The sequence below is a fragment of the Branchiostoma floridae genome, chromosome 13, assembly GCF_000003815.2.
Source record: "Branchiostoma floridae strain S238N-H82 chromosome 13, Bfl_VNyyK, whole genome shotgun sequence".
NCBI lineage: Eukaryota > Metazoa > Chordata > Leptocardii > Amphioxiformes > Branchiostomatidae > Branchiostoma > Branchiostoma floridae.
The window spans coordinates 11414688-11438449 of NC_049991.1; the positions used below are offsets into that span (position 1 = coordinate 11414688).

General features: G+C 40.0%; 5 protein-coding genes across 6 annotated transcripts in view; 3 read left to right on the plus strand and 2 right to left on the minus strand.

The window, feature by feature from the left end:
• The window catches only part of LOC118428499 (tuberin-like), a 46429-nt gene extending 39668 nt beyond the window's left edge, over nt 1-6761 (minus strand). The window contains exon 1 of the mRNA XM_035838584.1: nt 6719-6761. The gene's annotated coding sequence lies outside the window, so the exon portion shown is untranslated. The remainder of the gene's footprint in view (nt 1-6718) is intronic.
• LOC118428954 (H(+)/Cl(-) exchange transporter 7-like) lies at nt 6663-23261 on the plus strand. Of its 2 annotated transcripts, XM_035839274.1 has the most exons (27): nt 6663-6713; nt 11947-12025; nt 12778-12858; nt 13109-13168; nt 13430-13492; nt 13885-14017; nt 14419-14528; nt 14666-14746; nt 14988-15050; nt 15357-15440; nt 15747-15840; nt 16109-16173; nt 16756-16866; nt 17162-17216; nt 17535-17595; nt 17943-18081; nt 18333-18426; nt 18622-18791; nt 19174-19225; nt 19492-19619; nt 19988-20073; nt 20561-20684; nt 20801-20875; nt 21295-21371; nt 21502-21601; nt 21836-21916; nt 22151-23261. In XM_035839274.1, the coding sequence occupies exons 1-27, from the start codon at nt 6685-6687 to the stop codon at nt 22241-22243; spliced, it is 2388 nt and encodes a 795-aa protein (XP_035695167.1). In that variant the 5' UTR covers nt 6663-6684; the 3' UTR covers nt 22244-23261. The 2 variants fall into 2 exon arrangements, with proteins under 2 accessions (XP_035695167.1, XP_035695168.1); XM_035839275.1 differs by lacking the exon at nt 6663-6713 and having other exon boundaries at nt 11890-12025.
• On the minus strand, nt 7296-8063 carry LOC118429040 (histone H4). Its single transcript, XM_035839384.1, has one exon. The coding sequence runs from the start codon at nt 8023-8025 to the stop codon at nt 7714-7716; it is 312 nt and encodes a 103-aa protein (XP_035695277.1). The 5' UTR covers nt 8026-8063; the 3' UTR covers nt 7296-7713.
• On the plus strand, nt 8439-8858 carry LOC118429013 (histone H2A-like). The gene has a single exon (XM_035839352.1). The coding sequence runs from the start codon at nt 8454-8456 to the stop codon at nt 8829-8831; it is 378 nt and encodes a 125-aa protein (XP_035695245.1). The 5' UTR covers nt 8439-8453; the 3' UTR covers nt 8832-8858.
• Nucleotides 10133-10610, plus strand: LOC118429025 (histone H2B-like). Its single transcript, XM_035839367.1, has one exon. The coding sequence runs from the start codon at nt 10158-10160 to the stop codon at nt 10521-10523; it is 366 nt and encodes a 121-aa protein (XP_035695260.1). The 5' UTR covers nt 10133-10157; the 3' UTR covers nt 10524-10610.
• Nucleotides 23262-23762: the final 501 nt, after the last annotated feature.

The window sequence follows — 23762 nt, forward strand, 5'->3', positions numbered from 1 at the left end:
CGTTCTTTAGTGGCTGTCAGGGTTCAGGCTTCTGCGCCCATACATTAGGATCGACAATAAGTCGTGTTAATAGCCCTTCCCAAGGGCACAAGATTGGTGGCATATCAACTGTTTTGAACCCAGAACCTCTGAGTTATGTAACACACACAATTGCTTCACACAAAGCCCCTTCACACACAGCTCCTTCAAACACAGCTCCTTCACATACAGCCCATTCACATACAGTTCCTTCACACATAGCTTCTTCATTGAGCACAAAGAACCCCTACTGCAAAACAGCTTTTGTCCCAATAGGCTTTCGTAGGTCCAAGTAGCCTGACGTGATAGCCAGCCCAGCTAGACAGCCCAGCTAGACAGCCCAGGTAGACAGCCCAGCCTTTTCCGTAAACCCGTTGTAAGGTCCCTTCCGAACGAACTAACTGGCATTCTCGTAGACATCAGGAGACAAACTGTGTTAATTTGAATAACGCATTTATAGAAAGAAGTGTATACAGGGAAATAATAGCGGAAAACGTGTTCGGGAGACCTCCTTGGGGAGACAAACTGTGTCAATTTGAATGACACACTTACATAATAGCGCCGTAAGAACTGTATGTAGCTTAACTAATAGCGATAAACGTGTTTAGGAGACAAACTATGTCAATTTGAATGGCGCACTTACATAATAGCGCCGTAAGAACTGTATGTAGCTAACAAATAGCGAGAAACGTGTTCAGGAGACAAAATGTGTCACTTTGAATGACACATTTATAGAACAGCGATGTTAGACCTGTATATAGCTATTAAGTAATCGCGGAAAACGTATTCAGGTGTCAAACTGTGCCAATTTGAATGACACACTTATAGAACAAAGCTAAAAGAACTGTATATAGCTAACTAATAGCGGAAAACGTGTTCAGGAGTCAAACTGTGTCAATTTGAATGACACACTTACATGATAGTGCCGTAAGAACTGTATATAGCTAACTAGGAGCGAAAAACATGTTCAAGAGACAAACTGTGCCAATTTGAATGACACAATGCATTATAGAATAGCGCTGTAAGAACTGTATATAGTTAACTTGAAGTGGAATGCGTGTTCAAATGTCAATCTGGGTCAATTTGAATGACACACTTGTAGACAGCGCTCAAAGAACTGTATATAGCAAACTAATAGCGAAAACGTATTCAGGAGACAAACTGTGTCAATTTGAATAACACACTCATAGAACAAAGCTGAATGAACTGTATACAGCTAACTAATAGCGAAAAACGTGTTCAGGAGACAAACTGTGTCATTTGAATGATGCATTCATAGAACAGCGCTGTAAAAAAACTGTATATAGGTAACTTAAAGTGCAATGCGTGTTCAGGAGTCCAACTGTGTCACTTTGAATGACACACTTGTAGAACAAAGCTGAAAGAAATGTATATAGCTAACTAATAGCGAAAAACGTGTTCAGGAGTCCAACTGTGTCAATTTGAATGACACACTTACATAATGGTGCCGTAAGGATTGTATATAGCTAACTAATAGCGAAAAACGTGTTCAGAAGACAAACTGTGTCAATTTGAATGACACAATGCATTATAGAATAGCGCTGTAAGAACTGTATATAGGTAACTTAAAGCGGAATGCGTGTTCAAATGTCAAACTGTGTCAATTTGAATGACACACTTATAGAACAAAGCTAAAAGAACTGTATATAGCTAACTAATAGCGGAAAACGTGTTCAGGAGTCAAACTGTGTCAATTTGAATGACACACTTACATGATAGTGCCGTAAGAACTGTATATAGCTAACTATATATAGGAGCGAAAAACATGTTCAGGAGACAAACTGTGTCAATTTGAATGACACAATGCATTATAGAATAGCGCTGTAAGAACTGTATATAGTTAACTTAAAGCAGAATTCGTGTTCAAATGTCAAACTGTGTCAATTTGAATGACACACTTGTAGACAGCGCCCAAATAACTGTATATAACAAACTAATACCGAAAACGTATTCAGGAGACAAACTGTGTCACTTTGAATGACACACTTACATAATAGCGCCGTAAGAACTGTATATAGCTAACTAATAGCAAAATACGTGTTCAGGAGACAAACTGTGTCAATTTGAATGACACACTTATATAATGGCGTCGTAAGAACTGTATATAGCTAACTTAAAGCGGAATATTAATGCGTGTTCAGAAGTCAAACTGTGTCAATATGAATGACACACTTACATAATAGCGCGGTTCAGGCAGCGCTTTTCTGCAAGTGTGTCAGACAAGTTCTAAGGTCCCTTCTTACTAAATGGCGTTCCTTCGTATATATATATGACTTTAGATGCGGTTTCATATCAATTAACAACTGATTACTGGAGTTTGGACCATGGTAGGGTTTAAAGTAACTGAAATACTAACTTGTTCAAGTAAACTGTCAAATCTAGTACTGCGCTGTCTGAGCTGAAAACTGTGTCAATCATACGAGCGTATGACACACTTTTGAAACACATAATAACTATCTTATGACGGAAAACTCGCTCTGCCGAAAACTTTTTCAATCGAATGATTATACGATTTAGGTATATCTATTCAGTTTGCTAGTTTGTCACATTAATTGACACAATAGTTTATAACAGAAAACTTTGTCAGGAGGACGGCTTTGCAATTAATAACCGAGTGTTAAACAGTATAAAACTGCCTCATGACGGAAACTTTGGTGGACAACTGTCACGGATAGTATGGCACACTAGTGCGATGATTAAACAGTATTAAACTGATGGAAGACTTGGTCGGGACGACAACTGTGTCAATTAACAAGTTTTTTAAAACTTATTAAAATTTCACAAAACGGAAAACCCTCACGGTCAGGACGACAACTGTATCAAATGACAGAAAACCTTGTCAGGAGGACAACTGTTATTTCATACGACACACTATGAAACACGATGTGAAATCAGTGTAAAATTGTCTTGATGGCGGACGACTTTTTCAGGAGGGAAATTGTGTGAATTTGTCTGACACCTTTGTAAGCGATGTTTGAACCGTGTCTTAAAAATGGAAAACGTTTTTCCGTGGGACAACTGTGTCAATCTATATCACCCACAATTAGAAAAGCGCTGTTTAACGTGTGTAAAATTGATCACGGAAAAAGTTGGACAGTAAAGAATTTGTGTCAATTTATATGACACACTGGTAAAAAGTGTACTTTGGGCTGTACCTAACAACTTTATTGCTGAAAACGTAGTCAAAGGCACAGTTGTGTCGATTTGTTTCGACACATTTGTAGAATAGCGCCGAACGTATAGTATACAAATGTATGACTAAATCTTAACGGCTAATGTGTTCAGGACACAAAACTGTGTCAATTTGTATGACACACCTAAAGAAAAGCTTAAGCGCTGTAAGAACTGCATATAACCATTTTACAACAGAAAACTTCGTTAGGAGAGCAACTGTGTCAATTCATATGACACACAAGTAAAGTAAAGCGATAATTAAATAGTATGATCATCCGATTGAAAAAGTTTTTGTTAGAGCAAGCTTTCGTCAAAATAAATTTACCTCGCTGTTCTATGAATGTGTCATTCACATAGACACATTTTGTATCCTAAACACTTTTTTTTTAAATTGGTTAGCTATGTACTGTTTTTACGGCGCTATAATGTGAGTATGTCATGCAAATTGACACAGTTTGTCCCCTGAACACGTTTTCCGCTATATACAGTTCTTACAGCACTTTTCTATAAATCTGTCATTCAAATTGACACAGGTAGTCTACTGAATACACTTTTCGCTTTAAGTTAGTTATATACTGTTTTAACGGCGCTATTCCGTAAGTGTGTCATTCAAATTGACACAGCTTGTCTCCTGAACACGTTTTTCACTATTAGTTTGCTATATAAAGTTCTTACAGCACTGTTCTATAATGTGTCATTCAAATTGACACAGTTTGTCTCTTGAACACGTTGCGCTGTTAGTTAAATATATATACATGTTGTAACAGTGCTAATTCTATAGGTGTGTCATTCAAATCGACACAGGTAGTCTTCTGAACTCACTTTATGCTTTAAGTTAGCTATATACAGTTTTTTGGCGCTATTCTGTAAGTGTGTCATTAAAATTGACACAGTTTGTCTCTTGAACACGCTTTCTGCTTTAAGCTAGCTACATGTATATACAATTCTTACGGCGCTATTCTGCAAGTGTACCATTGAAATTGACACAGTTTGTCCCCTGAACACGTTTTTCGCTATTAGTTTGCTATATACAGTTCTTACAGCTTTGTTCTCTAATGTGTCATATTGGCACAGGTAGTCTTCTGAACACGTTTTTTGCTTTAAGTTTGATATATACAATTCTTACATACATCGGTGTTCTATAAATGTGTCATTCAATTGACACAGTTTGTCTCCTGAACACTTTTTCCGCTATTAGTTTGCTATATACAGTTCTTATTGCGCTATCTGCAAGTGTGTCATTCAAATTGACACAGTTTGTCAACTGAACACTTTTTCCGCTATTAGTTTGCTATATACAGTTCTTATTGCGCTATCTGCAAGTGTGTCATTCAAATTGACACAGTTTGTCAACTGAACACTTTTTCCGCTATTAGTTTGCTATATACAGTTCTTATTGCGCTATCTGCAAGTGTGTCATTCAAATTGACACAGTTTGTCTCCTGAACACTTTTTCCGCTATTAGTTTGCTATATACAGTTCTTATTGCGCTATCTGCAAGTGTGTCATTCAAATTGACACAGTTTGTCTTCTGATCACGTTACACTTCGCTATGAGTTATCTATATACATTTCTTATTGCGCTACCTGTAAGTGTATCATTCAAATTGACACAGTTCGTCTCCTGAACACTTTTTCCGCTATTAGTTTGCTATATACAGTTCTTATTGCGCTATCTGCAAGTGTGTCATTCAAATTGACACAGTTTGTCTCCTGATCACGTTACACTTCGCTATGAGTTAGCTATTATATACATTTCTTATTGCGCTATCTGTAAGTGTGTCATTCAAATTTACACAGTTTGTCTTCTGAACACTTTTTCCGCTATTAGTTTGCTATATACATTTCTTATTGCGCTATCTTCAAGTGTGTCATTCAAATTGACACAGTTTGTCTCCTGAACACTTTTTCCGCTATTAGGTTGCTATATACAGTTCTTATTGCGCTATCTGCAAGTGTGTCATTCAAATTGACACAGTTTGTCTCCTGATCACGTTACACTTCGCTATATACATTTCTTATTGCGCTATCTGTAAGTGTGTCATTCAAATTTACACAGTTTGTCTTCTGAACACTTTTTCCGCTATTAGTTTGCTGTATACATTTCTTATTGCGCTATCTGCAAGTGTGTCATTCAAATTGACACAGTTTGTCTTCTGAACACTTTTTCCGCTATTAGTTTGCTATATACAGTTCTTATTGCGCTATCTGCAAGTGTGTCATTCAAATTGACACAGTTTGTCTTCTGATCACGTTACACTTCGCTATGAGTTATCTATATACATTTCTTATTGCGCTACCTGTAAGTGTATCATTCAAATTGACACAGTTCGTCTCCTGAACACTTTTTCCGCTATTAGTTTGCTATATACAGTTCTTATTGCGCTATCTGCAAGTGTGTCATTCAAATTGACACAGTTTGTCTCCTGAACACTTTTTCCGCTATTAGTTTGCTATATACATTTCTTATTGCGCTATCTGCAAGTGTGTCATTCAAATTGACACAGTTTGTCTCCTGAACGCTTTTTCCGCTATGAGTTAGCTATGTACATTTCTTATTGCGCTATCTGCAAGTGTGTCATTCAAATTGACACAGTTTCTCTTCTGAACACGTTTTGCGCTATTACATGTAGCTACATAACGTTATAGTTCTTACTGTTCTGTAAGTCTGTCATTCAAATTGACACAGTTTCTCTTCTGAACACGTTTTTAGCTATTAGTTAGCTTTATACACTTAAAGCAGCGCACAACGGTTCTTTAGGTGTGTCATTCAAATTGACACAGTTTGTCTTCTGAACACGTTTTCCGCTACAAGTTAGCTATATAACGTTACAATTCTTACGGCGCTATTTTTTGTGTCATTCAAATTGGCACAGTTTCTCTTCTGAACACGTTTTTCGCTATTAATTAGCTATATACTGTTCTAATCTTAGTTAATCCCTCAGTCAGGCGCGAGCAATGTATCTAATATCTTCAACAGTTAACAGTCAGATGCAAAAAGCCTTTGTCGGGTAACGTTACCTACAGGTCACTTTACCCACGACGCAACCTATTGGAATAACACCTTACAGATCATAGTGCTGTCTTATACTTCAAAGACATTTCAATATTACTTGACGTAACATGATAAAACGCTGACAGCACCATCAAAAGTACTTGTGTACACTACCGAGTGAGGTCCCGAGTGACTGCCGCAACGGTATAGCGTGACCCGGAAACAGTTGAACCTCGCCCACTAAGCGGACACCCCGAAACCCCCATACGGTGCGTATTTCGACCTGAAAACAATGGCGAAACCATAAGAAAAAGCTGTCGAAAATCGGTCAACTTTGACATCAAATATATACTTTCTCGTAAAAGTCCATCGCTTGAGATTCACAAGGCAGATAGAACAACTCGTGGGGATTATGAGGACACCTTTGACAGCCTGATTTAGCCCACCGCAATTTTTTAATCTTTTTTTTACGTGACCATGTCAAGTGCCTCAAACGGGCGTCCAACAGAGCCTGAGAAGTCGCCATGATGGATGCTAAGATCATGGATCAAAAGCGCCCCCTCGTGAATTGCAGTAGAATAACAGACCAGGAACCAAGGAAGTTCAGGAACAAAACTTGGAGTTTGTTGGGAAAATACTAGTACAAATGTATAATCATATCAAAGAGGTTCCGTTCCTCCTTTGCCATATATACAATGTACATCACGTATAATGTTGAAATCGGCCAAATCGACAGCATCTGAGCATGATATACTCGTACTCCCCCAGCAGAGGCTGGTGGGGAAGAAACGAAGCATATCAAGCCTTCTAGCTACTCTACGCTATTCTACTCTACTAAAAATGTTCCAATTGTCATGTGTTATATGTCTGCTAAGTGGATATATCAACAGAAAATGGGGGCTCCTCATTGGCTGAGGGGAAGTAGCCATGGGCTACTATCACTATTAATTGCAAGGCGCTAGATTAGCGATAGTATTGTGATGTGTCCTATATAGAGACACATTCAGCCTACTGGCATGAACATGCAATAAAGATTACTATTATCATCATAAAATTTCATAATCATTGACGACCTGTACCCAGCCCATAGAGGTATGAATGCACAAAAAAGGCTTTAATGTACGCCAAATATGTCGACCAGAGGAATACAGATTTCAAACTTTTGGTCCAATAACCTACGTAGTCTACAAAAGCCTGGTTACAGGCATCTCCAGCGATCACAATCTGAGGCAATTCTTTCTTGCATAATTACTGCAATGTTATATCTCAGCTACAGCGGTCACAAGATCAAAGTGTCAGTTCGGCGTTTTCCATAAAAACTTAATTATAGTGATTAAGGTGTAGGGGCCGTTTAGGCAGGCTTACTATAGCGTTTGCAGACCGGTATTTATTCTTAAGTTGGTGGCCTCACAATACACTAAAGTTGTGTTAACAATACAGTTCTTTTGGGGGATGTGGGTGGCCCTGAAAAGGGCCGGGTTCTTTCTTTCTTGCGAGTCAGGTAGTCTAGCCGCCGAAGCCGTACAGAGTGCGGCCCTGGCGTTTCAGAGCGTAGACCACATCCATGGCGGTGACGGTCTTGCGCTTAGCGTGCTCGGTGTAGGTGACGGCATCACGGATAACGTTCTCCAGGAAGACCTTGAGGACGCCACGGGTCTCCTCGTAGATGAGACCAGAGATACGCTTGACACCACCACGGCGGGCCAGACGACGGATGGCGGGCTTGGTGATGCCCTGGATGTTGTCACGCAACACCTTACGATGACGCTTAGCGCCTCCCTTTCCGAGTCCCTTGCCTCCTTTGCCACGTCCAGACATAGTGATTCTGTAGTTGATCAGATGCCGGTAGAGGGTCAAAGCTGGAATATGTATCGAATTTTCGGACCTCGGCGAGGTAGCAACCAATCTCAACACATTACCAATCAGATGTGAGGTTTCAAGAGCCAACCAATAGGAGACGATATTTTACTGTTGACCAATCAGCGAGTAGATATTACACCAACCACGTGTGAGATAGGATAGGGATAAACCATTAATGCTCGTGAGCTGGAACCCCTACATCGTGGTAGGGACTGTTCAATAATTCGCTACAATGTTTCGGACGTGATCGAAAGCATCTGTTTAAGAATAATGACACTCCATTGGTTAACAATGTTAATCCATCGGACTATTATAAAAAGGAGCACGACGTATTTTAGAGGTACAGCATTTTGATCTGACAAAGTACGTAAACATACGTGTTGAAAATGTCTGGAAGAGGTAAAGGAGGCAAGGCCCGTGCGAAGGCGAAGAGCCGTTCATCCCGTGCGGGGCTTCAGTTCCCTGTCGGCCGTGTGCACCGTTTCCTGCGCAAGGGCAACTATGCCGAGCGTGTCGGTGCCGGCGCCCCAGTCTACCTGGCCGCCGTGCTGGAGTACCTGACCGCTGAGATCCTCGAGTTGGCCGGCAACGCTGCCCGTGACAACAAGAAGACCAGGATCATCCCCCGTCACCTTCAGCTGGCCGTCCGCAACGACGAGGAGCTGAACAAGCTTCTGTCTGGCGTGACCATCGCCCAGGGAGGTGTGCTGCCCAACATCCACGCCGTACTCCTGCCCAAGAAGACTGCCAGCAAATCTGCATAGAGCCCATCATAACAAAACCCCGGCCCTTTTCAGGGCCACCCAAACGTTTCAAAAGAGCTAATCATGCACATGTTGGCAATTATTTCTATTGCTATTTTTTTAGGAGGAAAGAGACTGTTTTAAGTTTTCTTTTTTCCCTCGCACGGTTGTCGAGTGGAACGGACTGCCGGGGCACACTGCCCAGGCCCCGTCAGTCGAGGCCTTTAAGGCCGGTTTGGCTGCCTTGCCCTAATCCGCAAGCACCCCCCCCCCCCCTCAGTGACACCCCAGCGGGGTTTTTGGAGGGTACAGAAGATGAAGATGAAGATGTAAACGTATAGTTGTTCTGTCTCTGACACTAATGATTCTTTACAGAAAGCTCCTTGTTTACAGTAAGTTGAAAAACGTTTTATGTAATTACTGTATTAGTCCCATATGGGCAAGGACATGCAAATCATTGTCATTTTTAAAAGCATAAGGTATTACACCCAAGACAGGCGGAAGGTTTCAAATATAGCACACACAAGGCAGACATGATCAGGTTTTTGCAAGCAAAACTATCATGAAAAGTAGCCGGTTCCGCCCGGAGTCGAACCGGGGCCTCACACGGACGCACCCCGCGCCGCCTGGACCAGCCGCGGTGTTTGCGACGGCAACAGGCGGACACGGGTACAACATGCGGATGTGCGTGCTGACCGCTACACCACGGCACCAGCTGGCTTCGTTTGCTGCTGAACTTGTAGTTGTAACTTACATTTGGGTCAAAGTCTAGGTTGATTCCCGTCATGCCTCAGTACTTATTTATTTAATGACAACCCATGCTGATAATAGGATGAACTTGAATTTACAAGAACGCAGCAAATAAAACAACAACAGATTTTAGCATTATTGGTAACATTAGCCAATAGAAAAGAACAGTTATTTTGATTTGTAATCTAACTTGTTAAAGTATTTGTAGATCATGTCCTTGGTAGATTGTAGATGTGTGCATGTAACACAAACTTGGGTGTATATAACCAAGGACGTTAAAAAAGACTTCCTTGATATAATTTGAACTTTCATGATCCTTGTGCTTGCAAGTCACGAAAGCGTAGCTTGCTCTCTCGTAGGTCCATCGACGTGAGCCGAAGTTTGAATTTTGGTCGAAATTGGTCTCATCAAACACCATGCAAATCTCCTTTCGGAGCCGTCGCTATTGGCAGGCTTTCTTGCAAACTACATGCGGTAGCCCTGCTCTCTACCACGTCCGCAATAGCCGACTAGGATCCCAAATTTGCATGAGCTCTCTTATAAATAACTCTTACACTCACCCACCGGCATTCGTTCTGTACATCGCTAGAGAACAACATGCCGCCAAAAGGAGGAGGAAAAGCCGCCAAGAAGGCTGGTAAGGCCAGGCCCGCCGGAGCCAAGGGCAAGAGGAGGAGAAAGAGGAGGGAGACCTTCGGTGTCTACATCTACAAGGTGCTCAAGCAGGTGCACCCCGACACCGGTGTCTCCAGCAAGGCCATGGGCATCATGAACTCCTTCGTCAACGATATCTTCGAGCGTATCGCCGCTGAGGCTTCCCGCCTGGCGCACTACAACAAGCGCTCCACCATCAGCAGCCGGGAGATCCAGACCGCCGTGCGTCTGCTCCTGCCTGGTGAGCTGGCCAAGCACGCCGTCAGCGAGGGCACCAAGGCCGTCACCAAGTACACCAGCTCCAAGTAAACTGACCGCCCGACCAGCATACCCCGGCCCTTTTCAGGGCCACCCACATCTCCCAGAAAGTTCTGTATCGTGTCCCTGTACGAATACTTGCACCACTTAGCTCATCCCTTTTTCGTAGTATTATCCTTGGTATTTGCTAAATAATAAATGAAAGATCTTGTGAGCTAGGTAGAGGTCACATAACAGACATATGCAACAAGATACAATATGAAGGTGCTAAGCAAACATGATGGGTACATCTCGCTTCTTTCTAGTAAATTTGAAACGTTCGAGAGTTTTCAATACAAAGCAAGGGCAAGTCTGCCCAAGGAGTTTACCCTTGATACCGTTATACGAGAGACAGTCAAGTTGTGTTGGCGGCGGAGTAAATTGCTCTCCGGACCGAAGTGATTGTCTATTACAGTCCGGCGGTCTGATACCCGTACCCAGGCTACTGGCTAGGTCAAATAGACGCTCAGCTTTTCCACTACAGCGGGGGACATTATCACAATTCACAACACAACAAAAACGCGTACATTCATCCAAGGAGCTTTTGTAAATACATAAAAGCTCCTTGATTCAGCGTAGTCAACGTAATCAATGAATGAATCGAAAATATCGAGTGGCCAATAAAAGCTACGCTGGCTGTTGCTTCGCAGGAACCCATATTTTCACATAATCACGCCCATCTTCTATCTAGTAGTATCTAGCATTAGGATCACCGCTTTACGTTTCGACTTGATCAGGATTTGTATCTGAGATATGTAAGCCGGGGAGTGAGTATCCTCCCTCGGTATGAACTGTGTAGGAACGAGTAAATGCTCTGACTAACGTTAGCTATAGTATACAATTACTTTTGTCAAAAGAGGATCTTCGGTGATTTTAAAGTTGATTCATTTAATAGGCTTTTCTAACGTTAAAGAACTGAGCACCACGCTTGTCAATAATACAATATAGTCCCTATCAACAGGTAATAATGAATAAATGAATAAATAAATGATCAACAGGTTGCTCGCATTCTTTCACTCAACGTCTCAAGTGAAGATCGCACATTCATATTTATCTATCCAAGGAGGTAAAAAAAAACCTCCTTGATGATCTATCTATGTATCTCTCTCTCTCTCTTTATACATATACATTGTATATATATATATATGTGTGTGTGTGTGTGAAAATTACAAATAAAAAAAAAACTTAAAGCTGCTGTCGTTCATGCGGTATTTAGCAGCAATGTCAAACAATAGATCAGCCAGTCAGTCTTTTAATCAATAGAATTCCCTTTACTACAAATCTTCCACCCCAAAGCCATGTCTATATAGAAGATCTTTGATAAATGTAGATGTCTTTTGTGACAAATGCAACAAATGAGAAACATTGCGTCATCGCCTCATCATATGACCGGTAACCTTTAACCCCTGTCAAGACCAGCCATGGCGGCAACGCAAGATGGAGGGGTTGACAGAACGGCTGACGAAAAAACGCCTCTTTTATACAACAGAAGATGCAGACAAGAGAGTATTGGTGTAAGGACAGAATGAGAATTTCTCTACCTGTGGTTTGTGTCGTGTAGAATTAGCTGTTGACAACTTTGACATGTTCTAAATTATGTATCAAAGGCGCATGGAGTATTAACGTTAAATGCATAACGCTTTTTCATATAATTTGATTGTTGTGAATGTGTGCACATGGTTGTGTAACCAAGGTCTTTAGGAGGTTAAACTTCCTTGGTGTAACGTACACATCCTTTCCTCTTCCCTATTTTGAAGCTGAAGAGCGTGTGTACACGTAACACCAACTCTCATAATTCTGCCAGGTGCCATCATCATCATCACCATACTACCATCCCTTTAAAAGAATCATATTAGATACTAACGTTAGAAGCCTTCTGAAGATTGTACCTCAGGATTAGTGATGTTGCTTCGGTCATCACTTGAAATACATGTAATTTTTCTAGATCTCTTGTGGCGATATTATGGCACCCGGCAGAATAATGAGGGTTCAGATTATCTGCCGTTAATCTCTAGCATTGGAGGCTCAGCAGTATGAAAGAAGAAGGAGGAGATATTAGTTTTGAACTGCCCCAAATAAAAGAAAAGTATTTCGCCATTTTACATTATTTCACTCTATGCTGACTCACGGACTAGTGACACATAATGTCAAGTCTTATCTTCCAGACTCAAAGTAGATTTTCCGTCATTATTACCTCAGGGAAAGGACTGCAGACTCTTGTCTTATCTTGTGATTATAGTTCTTTTATACACATTTTTTTTTTCAGATTGACAACACCATTCAGTTTGACCCTGAGGAACCAGATTATGATTCTGTCATCTACTCCCCAGGGGGATCTCCAGAAAAGGTAATTTGTTGAATATCATGAGTTATATCAAATATATGAGTAAGAATTCAGTGATGATAGCTTGAGTACATTACAGAAAATAAGGTGCAGTCAATCTTAACATTTGGCAATAGAAAATAGATGAGAGCATTATCTAACATGTCAAAATTTTTGTCTTGGGCACTTGATTGTGCAATTTTGATACGGTAGATAATGTTTTGTAAATCACAAAATGTACTTTATGTAGCTTAATTGATCATCATTTCCTTAGGAAAGTCCACAAGAGAAGGCTACAGAGGATACAGCCAAGCTGCTCTCAGCAAAATATGAGGTATGGGCATTCATTCTGCATCATTCTCAGTTTAGTAATGACTGATATTAGTATGTTATATACATTTTCAATTGCCAACACTGAAACAGAGAAGAAAAATGATGTACCCTGACTGTAGTAGTATATGCTTTAATCAATGTGAGATTTGTAAGATATCTATTTGTTTGGAGAGATATTTGGCTCATTTTGTCAGAATAGAAACATGATTAGGATTACGAATTCGTGGTGCTGAATGGAAAAATGTTCACCCTTTACTTTCAGGGGCTGGACTATGACCTGGTTGAAAACAGCCTGTTTGTCAAGGAAGCAGCTGCTAACAATAAGGTATGACCTTGTATTAGATGTAACCATTATGTTAGGATAGAGTGTCACATGGGCCATGGCTATGGGACAATGTCATGGGTTTTGTTATCAACAGAGCACAGCCTGCAAGGAAAGAACTCATTCAGTTCAGTGTAAGGTATTTGCTTGACAGAGAAAGAGGGTTTCATCCCTTTCTGTTATCTTGATGATATAGTACCAACTTGAGGAAACAATCTTTCTTCTTAACTTCATCATTTTGTATAGGTGCCATACACATATTCACAGAAAACTATTACTAGTGCTTGTTATAAATTGTATGTCAGTCAGTGTGTAGTGCGAAATAGTACTGTACCTTTTGTGTATTGTATTACATACAAACTGTAATGCTGAATAACGGAATTTGTGAACCACAGAAACTCATCCGCATCAATATCAACCGTTGGGTGGTGATGCTGATGATTGGCATATTGACAGCGCTGGTGGGAGTTGTGATTGACATCCTGGTGCATCAGCTGGCTGGACTCAAGTACAGTCTGCTTAAGTCATGTATCCTTTGGACAAAATGTATTTTTGTATGCTGTACTCATTCATGTAGTCCTTAATCTGGGATGCCCCTGTAGCTCAACTGGTAGCAGCCTTACAGCCGAGCTCCTGAGTAGTTGGTTACTGTTACTGGTAGCCCTAGGTTAAGTCCTGGATAGGGCATCTCGGCTGGGGCATCTTTCACATGGGATGTAACAATGGGATCCAGTGTTCGAGGAGGTGCTTTGGGCTAGCAATGCCTCCCTGCTACCGGGACAACAAGAAAAATTGCTACCTTACATGCCAGTGAAGGGTCTGAAAAAACAAAGAATATACTTAGTATTTATTTTCAAAAGTATAACTAAAAGACATAAAAAGTACACAATATTTACTCAGCAAAGTGTTACCCTTAACCTGTACCACAGGGATTGACAGTTGTGTGGAAGAAGGTTGCCTCGCCATTCCCTTTGCACTGTGGGTCGCCATAGATGCCCTTTTTGTCTGCTTTGCAGCGATCCTGGTAGCTTATGGAGAGGTAAGCAGCTTTTTAATAACTTTCAATATGATGTGTCTTGTCATCAAATACTATCTGTCATTATGCAATACAGGTATAAGGCAGATTATTAAGTCATTCGATGGGGATAGAGCCAATACTGTTCCATTATTTTCCAGCCTGTTGCAGCTGGCAGTGGGATACCACAGATCAAGTGCTACCTGAATGGTGTCAAGGTCCCACATGTAGTCAGGATTAAGGTAAGGAAGGAACATAAAAGATTATCACACTTGTCTGGTAATTAGATTTTCTTATTTAGCATCATTTAAGTAGTTACAGGCTTGAAGCTTGAAGTGATCTATATGAAAGGGGAAGTGGAGTAACCTGTCTAATAGGTTATGCTAGTTGTGTGTACAGTATTCTGTCAATGTTGTTCTGTAATTAATATGGATTGATTATAAGGGTAAAAATATTAAAATATTGCTTTGCCTTTACATCTAGACACTCATCAGCAAAGTGATCGGTGTTGTCTTTTCTGTTGCGGGAGGACTTGCAGTTGGAAAGGTATGTTAGCTACTTCTGAAGTTCTGTACTAAATTTGAAAAGTTATTCATTCACAATCTAATAGTAACTAGGTCTAGGTTGGACCTGAGCTGTATTACTCCTGGTTAAATAAATAAAAAGTAAAAGTAAAGTAACTTATGAATGTTTACACATGCACTCAGGCATTTCAAAAGTTCAGTGTTACCAGATACCAGGTAGTTGATTATAGCCTTTCTTTGCAAAAGAGATTGGTCAAAAGGAGAAAAGCTGTGACTTAATGTCATATGCATTTGATTGACTTGATCATCTTTGTTTCCATGGTAACAGGAAGGTCCCATGATCCACTCTGGAGCAGTGATAGCTGCTGGGGTTTCCCAGGGGATGTCAACAACATTCAAGAGAGACCTCAAGGTGAATATCTAGCCTCTGTCAGACTAACTACACTGGCCATTATAGGGAGAATAAATTGCCAGTTGAGTTTTGCTACGAGAGGGTTTGGCTGGCCAGAGGGGGAAAGTTTACCTTGATGTGACTCCCCTGGCCAAATTTCCCAATTTTTTTGCCAAATTCTTTGATCCCCGCAACCCCGTAGCAAGGCCTATTGGAGGCTAATAAATATCAGTCACTGAAAGATATCTTTACTGTGTAGAATACTGCTCAATGTACACAAGGATGTTTTGTCATTGTGAATGATACTGAATGACCTTTGGCACCTAGATTTTCAAATACTTCAGAACAGACACAGAGAAGCGAGACTTTGTGTCGGGCGGGGCAGCAGCAGGCGTGTCTGCAGCTTTTGGTGCCCCAGTGGGTGAGAACTGATCCTCTTATATGTATGCTTTTGCAAAATAAATTGCTTGCATCATTATTGCTTTTAATCTATCAAAAATGTAAGTGTAAGTAACTTCTGTACATTACTAGTTTTGCCAGAGGCAAAAACATCCAGTAGCATTGCATGGATGGTCTATTTTTGAGAAAAAAAATATTGTAAGAACAGTTGTATATTTTTCTGGTAACCAATGTTAAGGTTTCACGTATTGTACTGAATGTTATGGATGATTTACCATGTATGTCTGCAGGTGGAGTTTTGTTCAGCTTAGAGGAGGGAGCCAGCTTCTGGAACCAGGCTTTAACTTGGAGAATTGTGAGTTGACACCAAACAAGCAAAAATGTATAAGATATATGTAAAAGTTGTCACAAATCTCGTGTTGGTCATTTCTGTACGTATTCTTCACTTTGTAGAATGCCCTATACTGGTAGTTTCAAATGCAAAAATCAGAATCATTCGAGCTTTCCAAAGCACTAGTATGTTTAGTCAAATGCCTCCTGATGTATCAATATATCAAGTGCTTTAAATTTATATTATATTTGATGAAACTAACTGTAGGCATTTCAGTACCAAGGACAGCTGTAAAGACTCTGTAAATGCAGAAATGTTCGCGGTGGATTAATGTTCGCGGTTTTCGCGGCGGCCGCTCCACCGCGAATTTAAAACCACCGCGAACATTTTTCCATAACAGTAAGAGACTACAGTACATGGTGATATCGCGAAATTAAAACCACCGCGAAAAGTCCATTTTCCCGCTACCGCGAAATTAAATCCCCGCGAACTTAAATGCATTTACAGTATCATACATGAGCTGAGTGCTGTCTGCATTGGCCATTTTCACATGTTTATCAGTCTGATCCTAACCAATAATATTGTATTGTTGTCCCAACAATGTAGTTTTTCTGCTCTGTGACAACACTGTTCACCTTGAACATCGTACTGAGTGTTTATTTCGGACGACCGGGAGAGTTGGCCTATCCTGGATTGCTCAATTTTGGCAGGTTTACGGTACGTTAACTGCCTGTTTTGACAGCTTCCATACTATTCTTTAACCATGTTTTGAAGTAGGTACCTTAAGTCCACAAAATGTTACCTGAAAGTATGGTTTACAGTATATTAAGTGAAATAGAAGACAGTCAAGTATTTTTGTCTATGAATGTTTAAGTTGCATTTTACAGCATTAGGATACACATCTTTTAGGTTTCATGATCATGTAGCAAATAATTTTACTCCACTTCTAATGATCATTACACATCTGAAATTTGGTAAGAGAAGTTATATATGTTACCACATTTTCCCCCAGGGAGTGAGTTACTTCTGGTATGAGATCCCTCTGTTCCTCCTGATGGGTGTGGCAGGTATGTGAACCAGTCTAGTTCTCCCTCTTGTCTTAAATGTATTATGGGTTTATGAGGGTTTACTTATATTGGCTACCTTGTAGAGAACCAATGTACCTATACTATACATAGTTTGTTGGTGTTTTTGGTTTAGAGAAGCTTTTTACTTGTAGATGTTTTCATATTGCATATTATAGAAAGTGTTGTGAGGAGTTCAATTACATCAGTGAAGTATTTTACAAGAAAAAGAATATCAGAAACTACACAACATTTATGTATGTATGCCTGTTAGATGCAGTAGTGTTCCTGAGTATCATACCTTAACTTTTGTTCTGACAGGTGGTTTGTCTGGGGCTCTTTTCAACTTTGTCAACCACAAGATCTGCATCTTCAGAATGAAGTTAGTACCAAATATCTGTTTTTTTCTGTGAGTGCTGTCAGTAGAAGAGGAGAAAGTTAAACATACGAATTTGTATTCTTTTTACAGTAGATGGCTCTCTTGATAGCACTTATGGTATGTACGTAGTATTGATGGAAATACATTCATAAAGGTAACACATCCAGGTAAAAAATCCAGGTTTAAAGACAATTTTCAATCCCTCCAACTGGATAAGATTATTTAGATTACTTCCAGATGTTTCAAGTGACATCTGTCACTCTTCTTAGCATCATTCTATTGTTGAAACTGTTACAGATACATGTATCAACATTGAAACAGGAGAAACCATGTTTGCATCTCCTTTCCAGGTATGTGTACAAGCCCTTCATGCAGGTTGTGGAGGCAATGATGGTTGCCATAGTGACAGCCACCCTGGCTTTTGTTTCCATCTATGTGTCTCGAGACTGCAAACCTCTCGGTCAGGACCCTTCTGAGAAGCCACTTCAAGTTAGTGTGTTTTTTTCATTACTGTATGCTTCACATAGAAGTAAAAACAAATTGTGATATAAGTAGAGATAAGAATTTGGTGTATTATCTAGTGCCTCAGGAAAGAGTGAATTGTCTCTTTACCAAATCAAATGTTTCTTGTAGAACATAGTTTTCTTGAAGCTCTTCCTTTTGATCCAGTATATCTTTGAATCATCGTTATGTGTATGCTATTGTGGATGTTGTATATTTATTTTGTTTTCTTATGTTAGTTCTTCTGCAGTGATGGTGAATACAGCACAATGGCAACCATGATGTTCCAGACACCAGAGCAGAGTGTCAAGAGTCTGTTCCACGACCCACCTAGTAAGACAACTTTGATACCCCCCAAAATCAAATATCCTCACTATTATATAAAGAACATAATGCAAGCTGCCTTGTTTGTTTTTCAGTATTTCTGGTCGTTACTGAATAAGCCTTGTCGAATCTTGAGCTCATCATGATCATGTTTAGGCTAAAAGTCACATAAATTTTTCTCATTTTTCTCCTTTCCTCACCTAGATTCCTACAACATTGTGACCCTGAGTGTGTTTTGTGTGATCTACTTTATCCTGGCCTGCTGGACGTATGGCCTGAGTGTGCCCAGTGGACTGTTCATCCCCAGTCTGTTGTGTGGTGCAGGGTGGGGGCGACTGTTCGGCATCGGTGTCAGCCATTTAGTACCCAATATTGTAAGTACAGTCCTTCAACATAATCATTCTTTTTTTATGGTTACAGCTTATCACGACTGTTTCAACCTGATAATACAACTGTTTTTAGTAACATTTTCAATAGTATTTTTGTTGTGTTAACAACAAGTCAAAATATTTATCAACCTTTATTGCTAGTGGAAATAATTTCAATTGCTGTTGTATATTTTCTTGTAATAACAATGATTAGAATATCTTAATCCAACATTTCTCATTGTAAAATCTTTGCTTCACCTGTTTGACCTTACAACCTTAGAAATACAAAATGTAGACTTGGTAAGGCTAACATAGTTTAGACAGCTAACTGATAGGTAAGTGATGTTGTGTGAAGATTGCTGTGGTACAGAGTGACGTGTTCTTCCAGGCATGGTCAGCTCCTGGGATTTATGCACTCATGGGGGCAGCTGCGCAACTAGGTAAGAAATCTTTCTGCACCTTCAATTCTGCTTTTTTCTGTGTCTGCTATCAAACATCTGATACTTGTAGTTGGTTTTATAGATGAAGCACTGGTGGTACTTGCTTGACATACGTTTTTTGGCTCGTACTAATTTGCAGTGTGTTATGGAGGTGAAATAAGACCATCTGTCTCAGTCTTTTCACTAAATAGTGCAATCTTTTATTCTTCATCAATGGTCAAAGTCAACGCTTTTACCAATACTGTTGTTCCTAAATGTTCTGGTAGGTGGCGTTGTTCGTATGACCATCAGCCTGACTGTAATTCTGATGGAGGCGACGGGGAACGTGTCGTACGGCCTCCCCCTCATGCTGGTCCTGCTGATAGCCAAGTGGGTGGGAGACATCTTCAATGAGGTGAGCAGAATTTGATTTGAAATGATTATAGTTTTGATATGGAGATGATTGAACTGTTTTGGACTATGGTAAAAGCCAGTTTATGGCACAACAGATGAACGCACACTTCTGTTAATTGCACAGAATCTCAAAGTCTCATAGCAATGCGGTCCAGCTGAATAACTTCGCTTTGTTGCACCATCCGGATAATTACACAAAATGTGCAGGCAAATGGGGAGTGCAATTGAACGGCTTCTACTGTATTCACTCAAATATTTAGTGTATACTTTATAGGGCAATATTGACCATTCAGTGTTATTATCAGACTGTACTATGACAGATAATGTCGGTAGTATATCTTTGAGATAATTGTATTATGTTGAGCACAGGGCCTGTATGATATCCACATCCGACTGATGAGTGTGCCCATCCTGGGATGGGAGCCTCCAGCCACCTCCACCACCATCTCAGCAAGGTTTGTTTATGGACACTATCATGGCACGGTTTTTATCTTTATCATTGTAAGCTTCACCTAGCAACTTGAGTAGACCAAAAGTATTCATAAGGTTTTATTCCTCATTTCAAACAACATGCCATGGGCACTTCATAAGCTTTTTTTTGTGTGAACTGTTTCAAACAGTGATTTTAAGGGGCTTTTTTTCCCTTTTACACTTCTAAAGATCAAATGACTTTCATGTAGATTTCGTGCACTTTCAAGTTTTTGTTTTTGATAGAATATTTGTCAGTCAGTGACTGTTATAAAACAAATAAGACACGTACCTACAAATTGTCAATGTCTGCTCAGTACATCTTGATCACGGGGGGATCTTGTCTTGTGAGATCACAAGACTATCTATAGGTCCTGTAAGCCTCTTCAATGATATCTGTTTTCAGTTTTGGTAGCCTTTCATGTATGATGTGAGGCTGCTGGCTTTAACTTGTTTTCCAACTGATTTCCCCAGACAGGTGATGAGCCACCCTGTGACGACCCTGCAGCAGGTGGAGAAGGTGGGGCGGATTGTGGAGGCTCTGAAGGAGCCACATTCCAACCATAACGGCTTCCCTGTGGTGGATGTGCCTGATGAGGTAATGTTGCTGGATGTCCATCTGTACGTAGATGAAATGTATCACCTGTGGTATGCATACGACTGATTTTGTGCACAATTGTACAGTACAGTACATGTTTTGTTACTTTTTTCCAGACTGATCAGGTGACGTCAGGTCGGTTCCGTGGGCTCATCCTCAGGTCTCACCTGCTGGTTCTCATCAAAAGGAAGGTCAGGATACAGCTCAACTCTATTTCAACATGTACATCAGACATTTACAGTCACATCATGTTTTGATATTCGATCTCTGCATAAGGAATGTTTAGTTATTGAGATTTGAATGAATTGGAAAATAGTGTACATTTCATATTCCAACAGTCCAGCGTAACTGAACCCTTTTCTTTTCTAATTTGAAAGCTTTCTGTTCAAAGTTACGGTCGTGTTTACATTTTACATGTAGCAAGACCAGGATTTCAGCCTTCCATGTAGCTCTATCTCACACATCAGAAAAGTAGCAGTAAATGTACATATAGTAACAGGAGCCTTTATGCTTGATACCAACATCTTGTCTTGCATGGTGCTGCTACTACCTTTTATAGTATATTTTTTAATGTAACACTGTACATTTGTACATGTGCTTGTTTTTGCAGATGTTCCTGGAAAGAGGCCAGACTGGTGCCATCAGGAGAAACCTGGAGATGAAGGACTTTAGAGAAGCCTACCCAAGGTGCATATGGACTATGAACATATACATGTATATTGTATGATTTAATTATGTTTTGTCCCTTTATTTTGTTTGTCATGAGTTTCAAATCTGCATGGTGGCTAAAACATGAGGTTGTCATTGTGTCATTCAGGTTCCCATCCATCCATGAACTCAACATATCACCTGAAGAAATGGAGTGCTCCATCGATCTACGACCTTACATGAACCCTGCTCCTTACACAGTGTCGGAGGTGAGAATCTCAATGTGATGTTAACTGTGAAAACTGAACAGCATGTTCTACAGGTATACATCAATTAGTTCTACAGATAGTGCTGATACTATACGTGTCATGTGGTCCAGTTTGTATGGGCTGTGTGTACATTAGGAATATTACAATTTAGCAGAATTCTGTTCCCAAAAGAGAAATGTTACACCATATCATTTGTCCCAATGACTTAAGCTAATATGTTTTCTTTTTCTTCAGGATGCATCCTTGCATAGAGTCTTTCGTCTATTCCGTGCCCTGGGCTTGAGACACCTGGTTGTAGTCAACAAAGATAACCTGGTAAGCTTAAATTTTCTCACATGTCCTCATTTCATCTTTACAATATGAATGTCTACATTTAGGAATGAAGATATGTTTCAAAATGATTGAGTGATGTTTTAGGTTTCTTTCTGTATTGTTTGTGTTTGTTTGTCAATTAGCATGACTGACAGCCATCAAATTCAGTGCTGAGTCTGCTGACCACTTTCTCCTAACTACAGACTTGACTTGTGTCTGATCTCATTCCTCTCTCAGGTGATGGGGATTGTGACCAGGAAGGATCTGGCCAGGTATAGATTGGTCAGCCTTAGGTCTTTGGACCTGGAGGAGCTGCAGATGTCACATTAATTGTAAGGGGGCGCTGCTTTTCACTACCTGGAGGAATTGCAGCACTTGGGCAACCATTCAGATCTTCTGCCCGGGATTGCCTTAGGTGTTTTCAAGGAATGGCAGAAGATTGTTACCTCAACAAAACCTGTTTAGAAGTTCCTTTCTCCTTACAAGCTGTTTTCGTACTGTGTGACTGTCAGACAGGTCACATCGATCTATAGGTTAGCAAGGGAACATGGGCTCTGGCAGATGCCTTCGTTACATGCTATTCCTGATCCCTGGAGGAGGTACTAGGAACTTCCAATTTTGTTATTTTCACAGATATTTATTTTTTCGAGTGCTCTGGAGTACATAATGATTTGCTTTCATAACTTGACATATTTCTATTTGAAAAGTAAGGGAACATGATGCAATTGATTTCTTTTTGTTGGACACTTCTTATGTTAGTTTTGAATTATTATTTTGAAGCTTACGATATTGCTGTAGTTGGTTTCTTTCATATTCATTATTTTCTCTGCTATCATGATGTTTTTTGTTGTGGATTTCAGTAGGTCATAACAGTGAAGACAAACATCACAGATGTTGGAAAATGTTAGGCCTCATTTGCCTTATTTCAGGAAGAATTTATTGAGATTATGTTTAAGTTGATAAGTAACTAAGTTGAATAACCCTGAACGCACATCTTGTAGACTACCATTATGATGGTCTACTGAGTCCTCGTAATGTTAATGTCTAACATTATGTTTCCAGTAAGGTTATATCTATAGGCAAAGAGTCTGAAGTTACTGAATAATGTTTAACACTGGACCAAAGCTGTTAGGATATACCACCTATGGAAGTTGGAAGGAGTCCATCTTTCTCAGGTGCCAAAATTTCCTTTGTTTTGTGTTTGAACTTTTGATATATAGCGTTACTGTTGTTGTTTCAAGACATTAAAAATGTTATAGATAATATAGTATGTATCTATTTTCTACTATTTAAGGAAGAAATAGAATTCTCCTCAACACTGGATGATATTAAATCAATTATCAAAGTACATGTATGTTTTGTCCTCAAGTGCCAATGTTGTCATTCCGCATTCACTTGTATATATTTGTACTATGGGGACAGGCCTTTACATCTGTCCACAAAACGTCATTATATCTTAGGACTTTTGGAGTGAAAAGAAAACATGAAGGTGTAGTGTACACAGAGAAGGGTTATCATTACCTACAATAAAGAAATCAGCGCCCTTTTTGTGTAATGCTAAAGGCAGACTGTCAGAACTAGGACAGTAAAATGCATTTGTTTCATTCACCAAAGGACATTTCTACCTCTCTTGTTTAGTGCGACACACACACAAAGCTGTGTCTGTACCATACAGGTGTAACCTACTTAAGTCAATGAGAAATCCATAGCGACTATTAATGATTTACAATCTGACCCAACTTCTTATTTCCCTGCTGGGTGACTGGACTACATTTCTCATGGCTCAACCTCTGCACTGTGTCCATTTATTAAATGTACAGGTACGCTTTGGTTGTGTATTGAAGTGTTT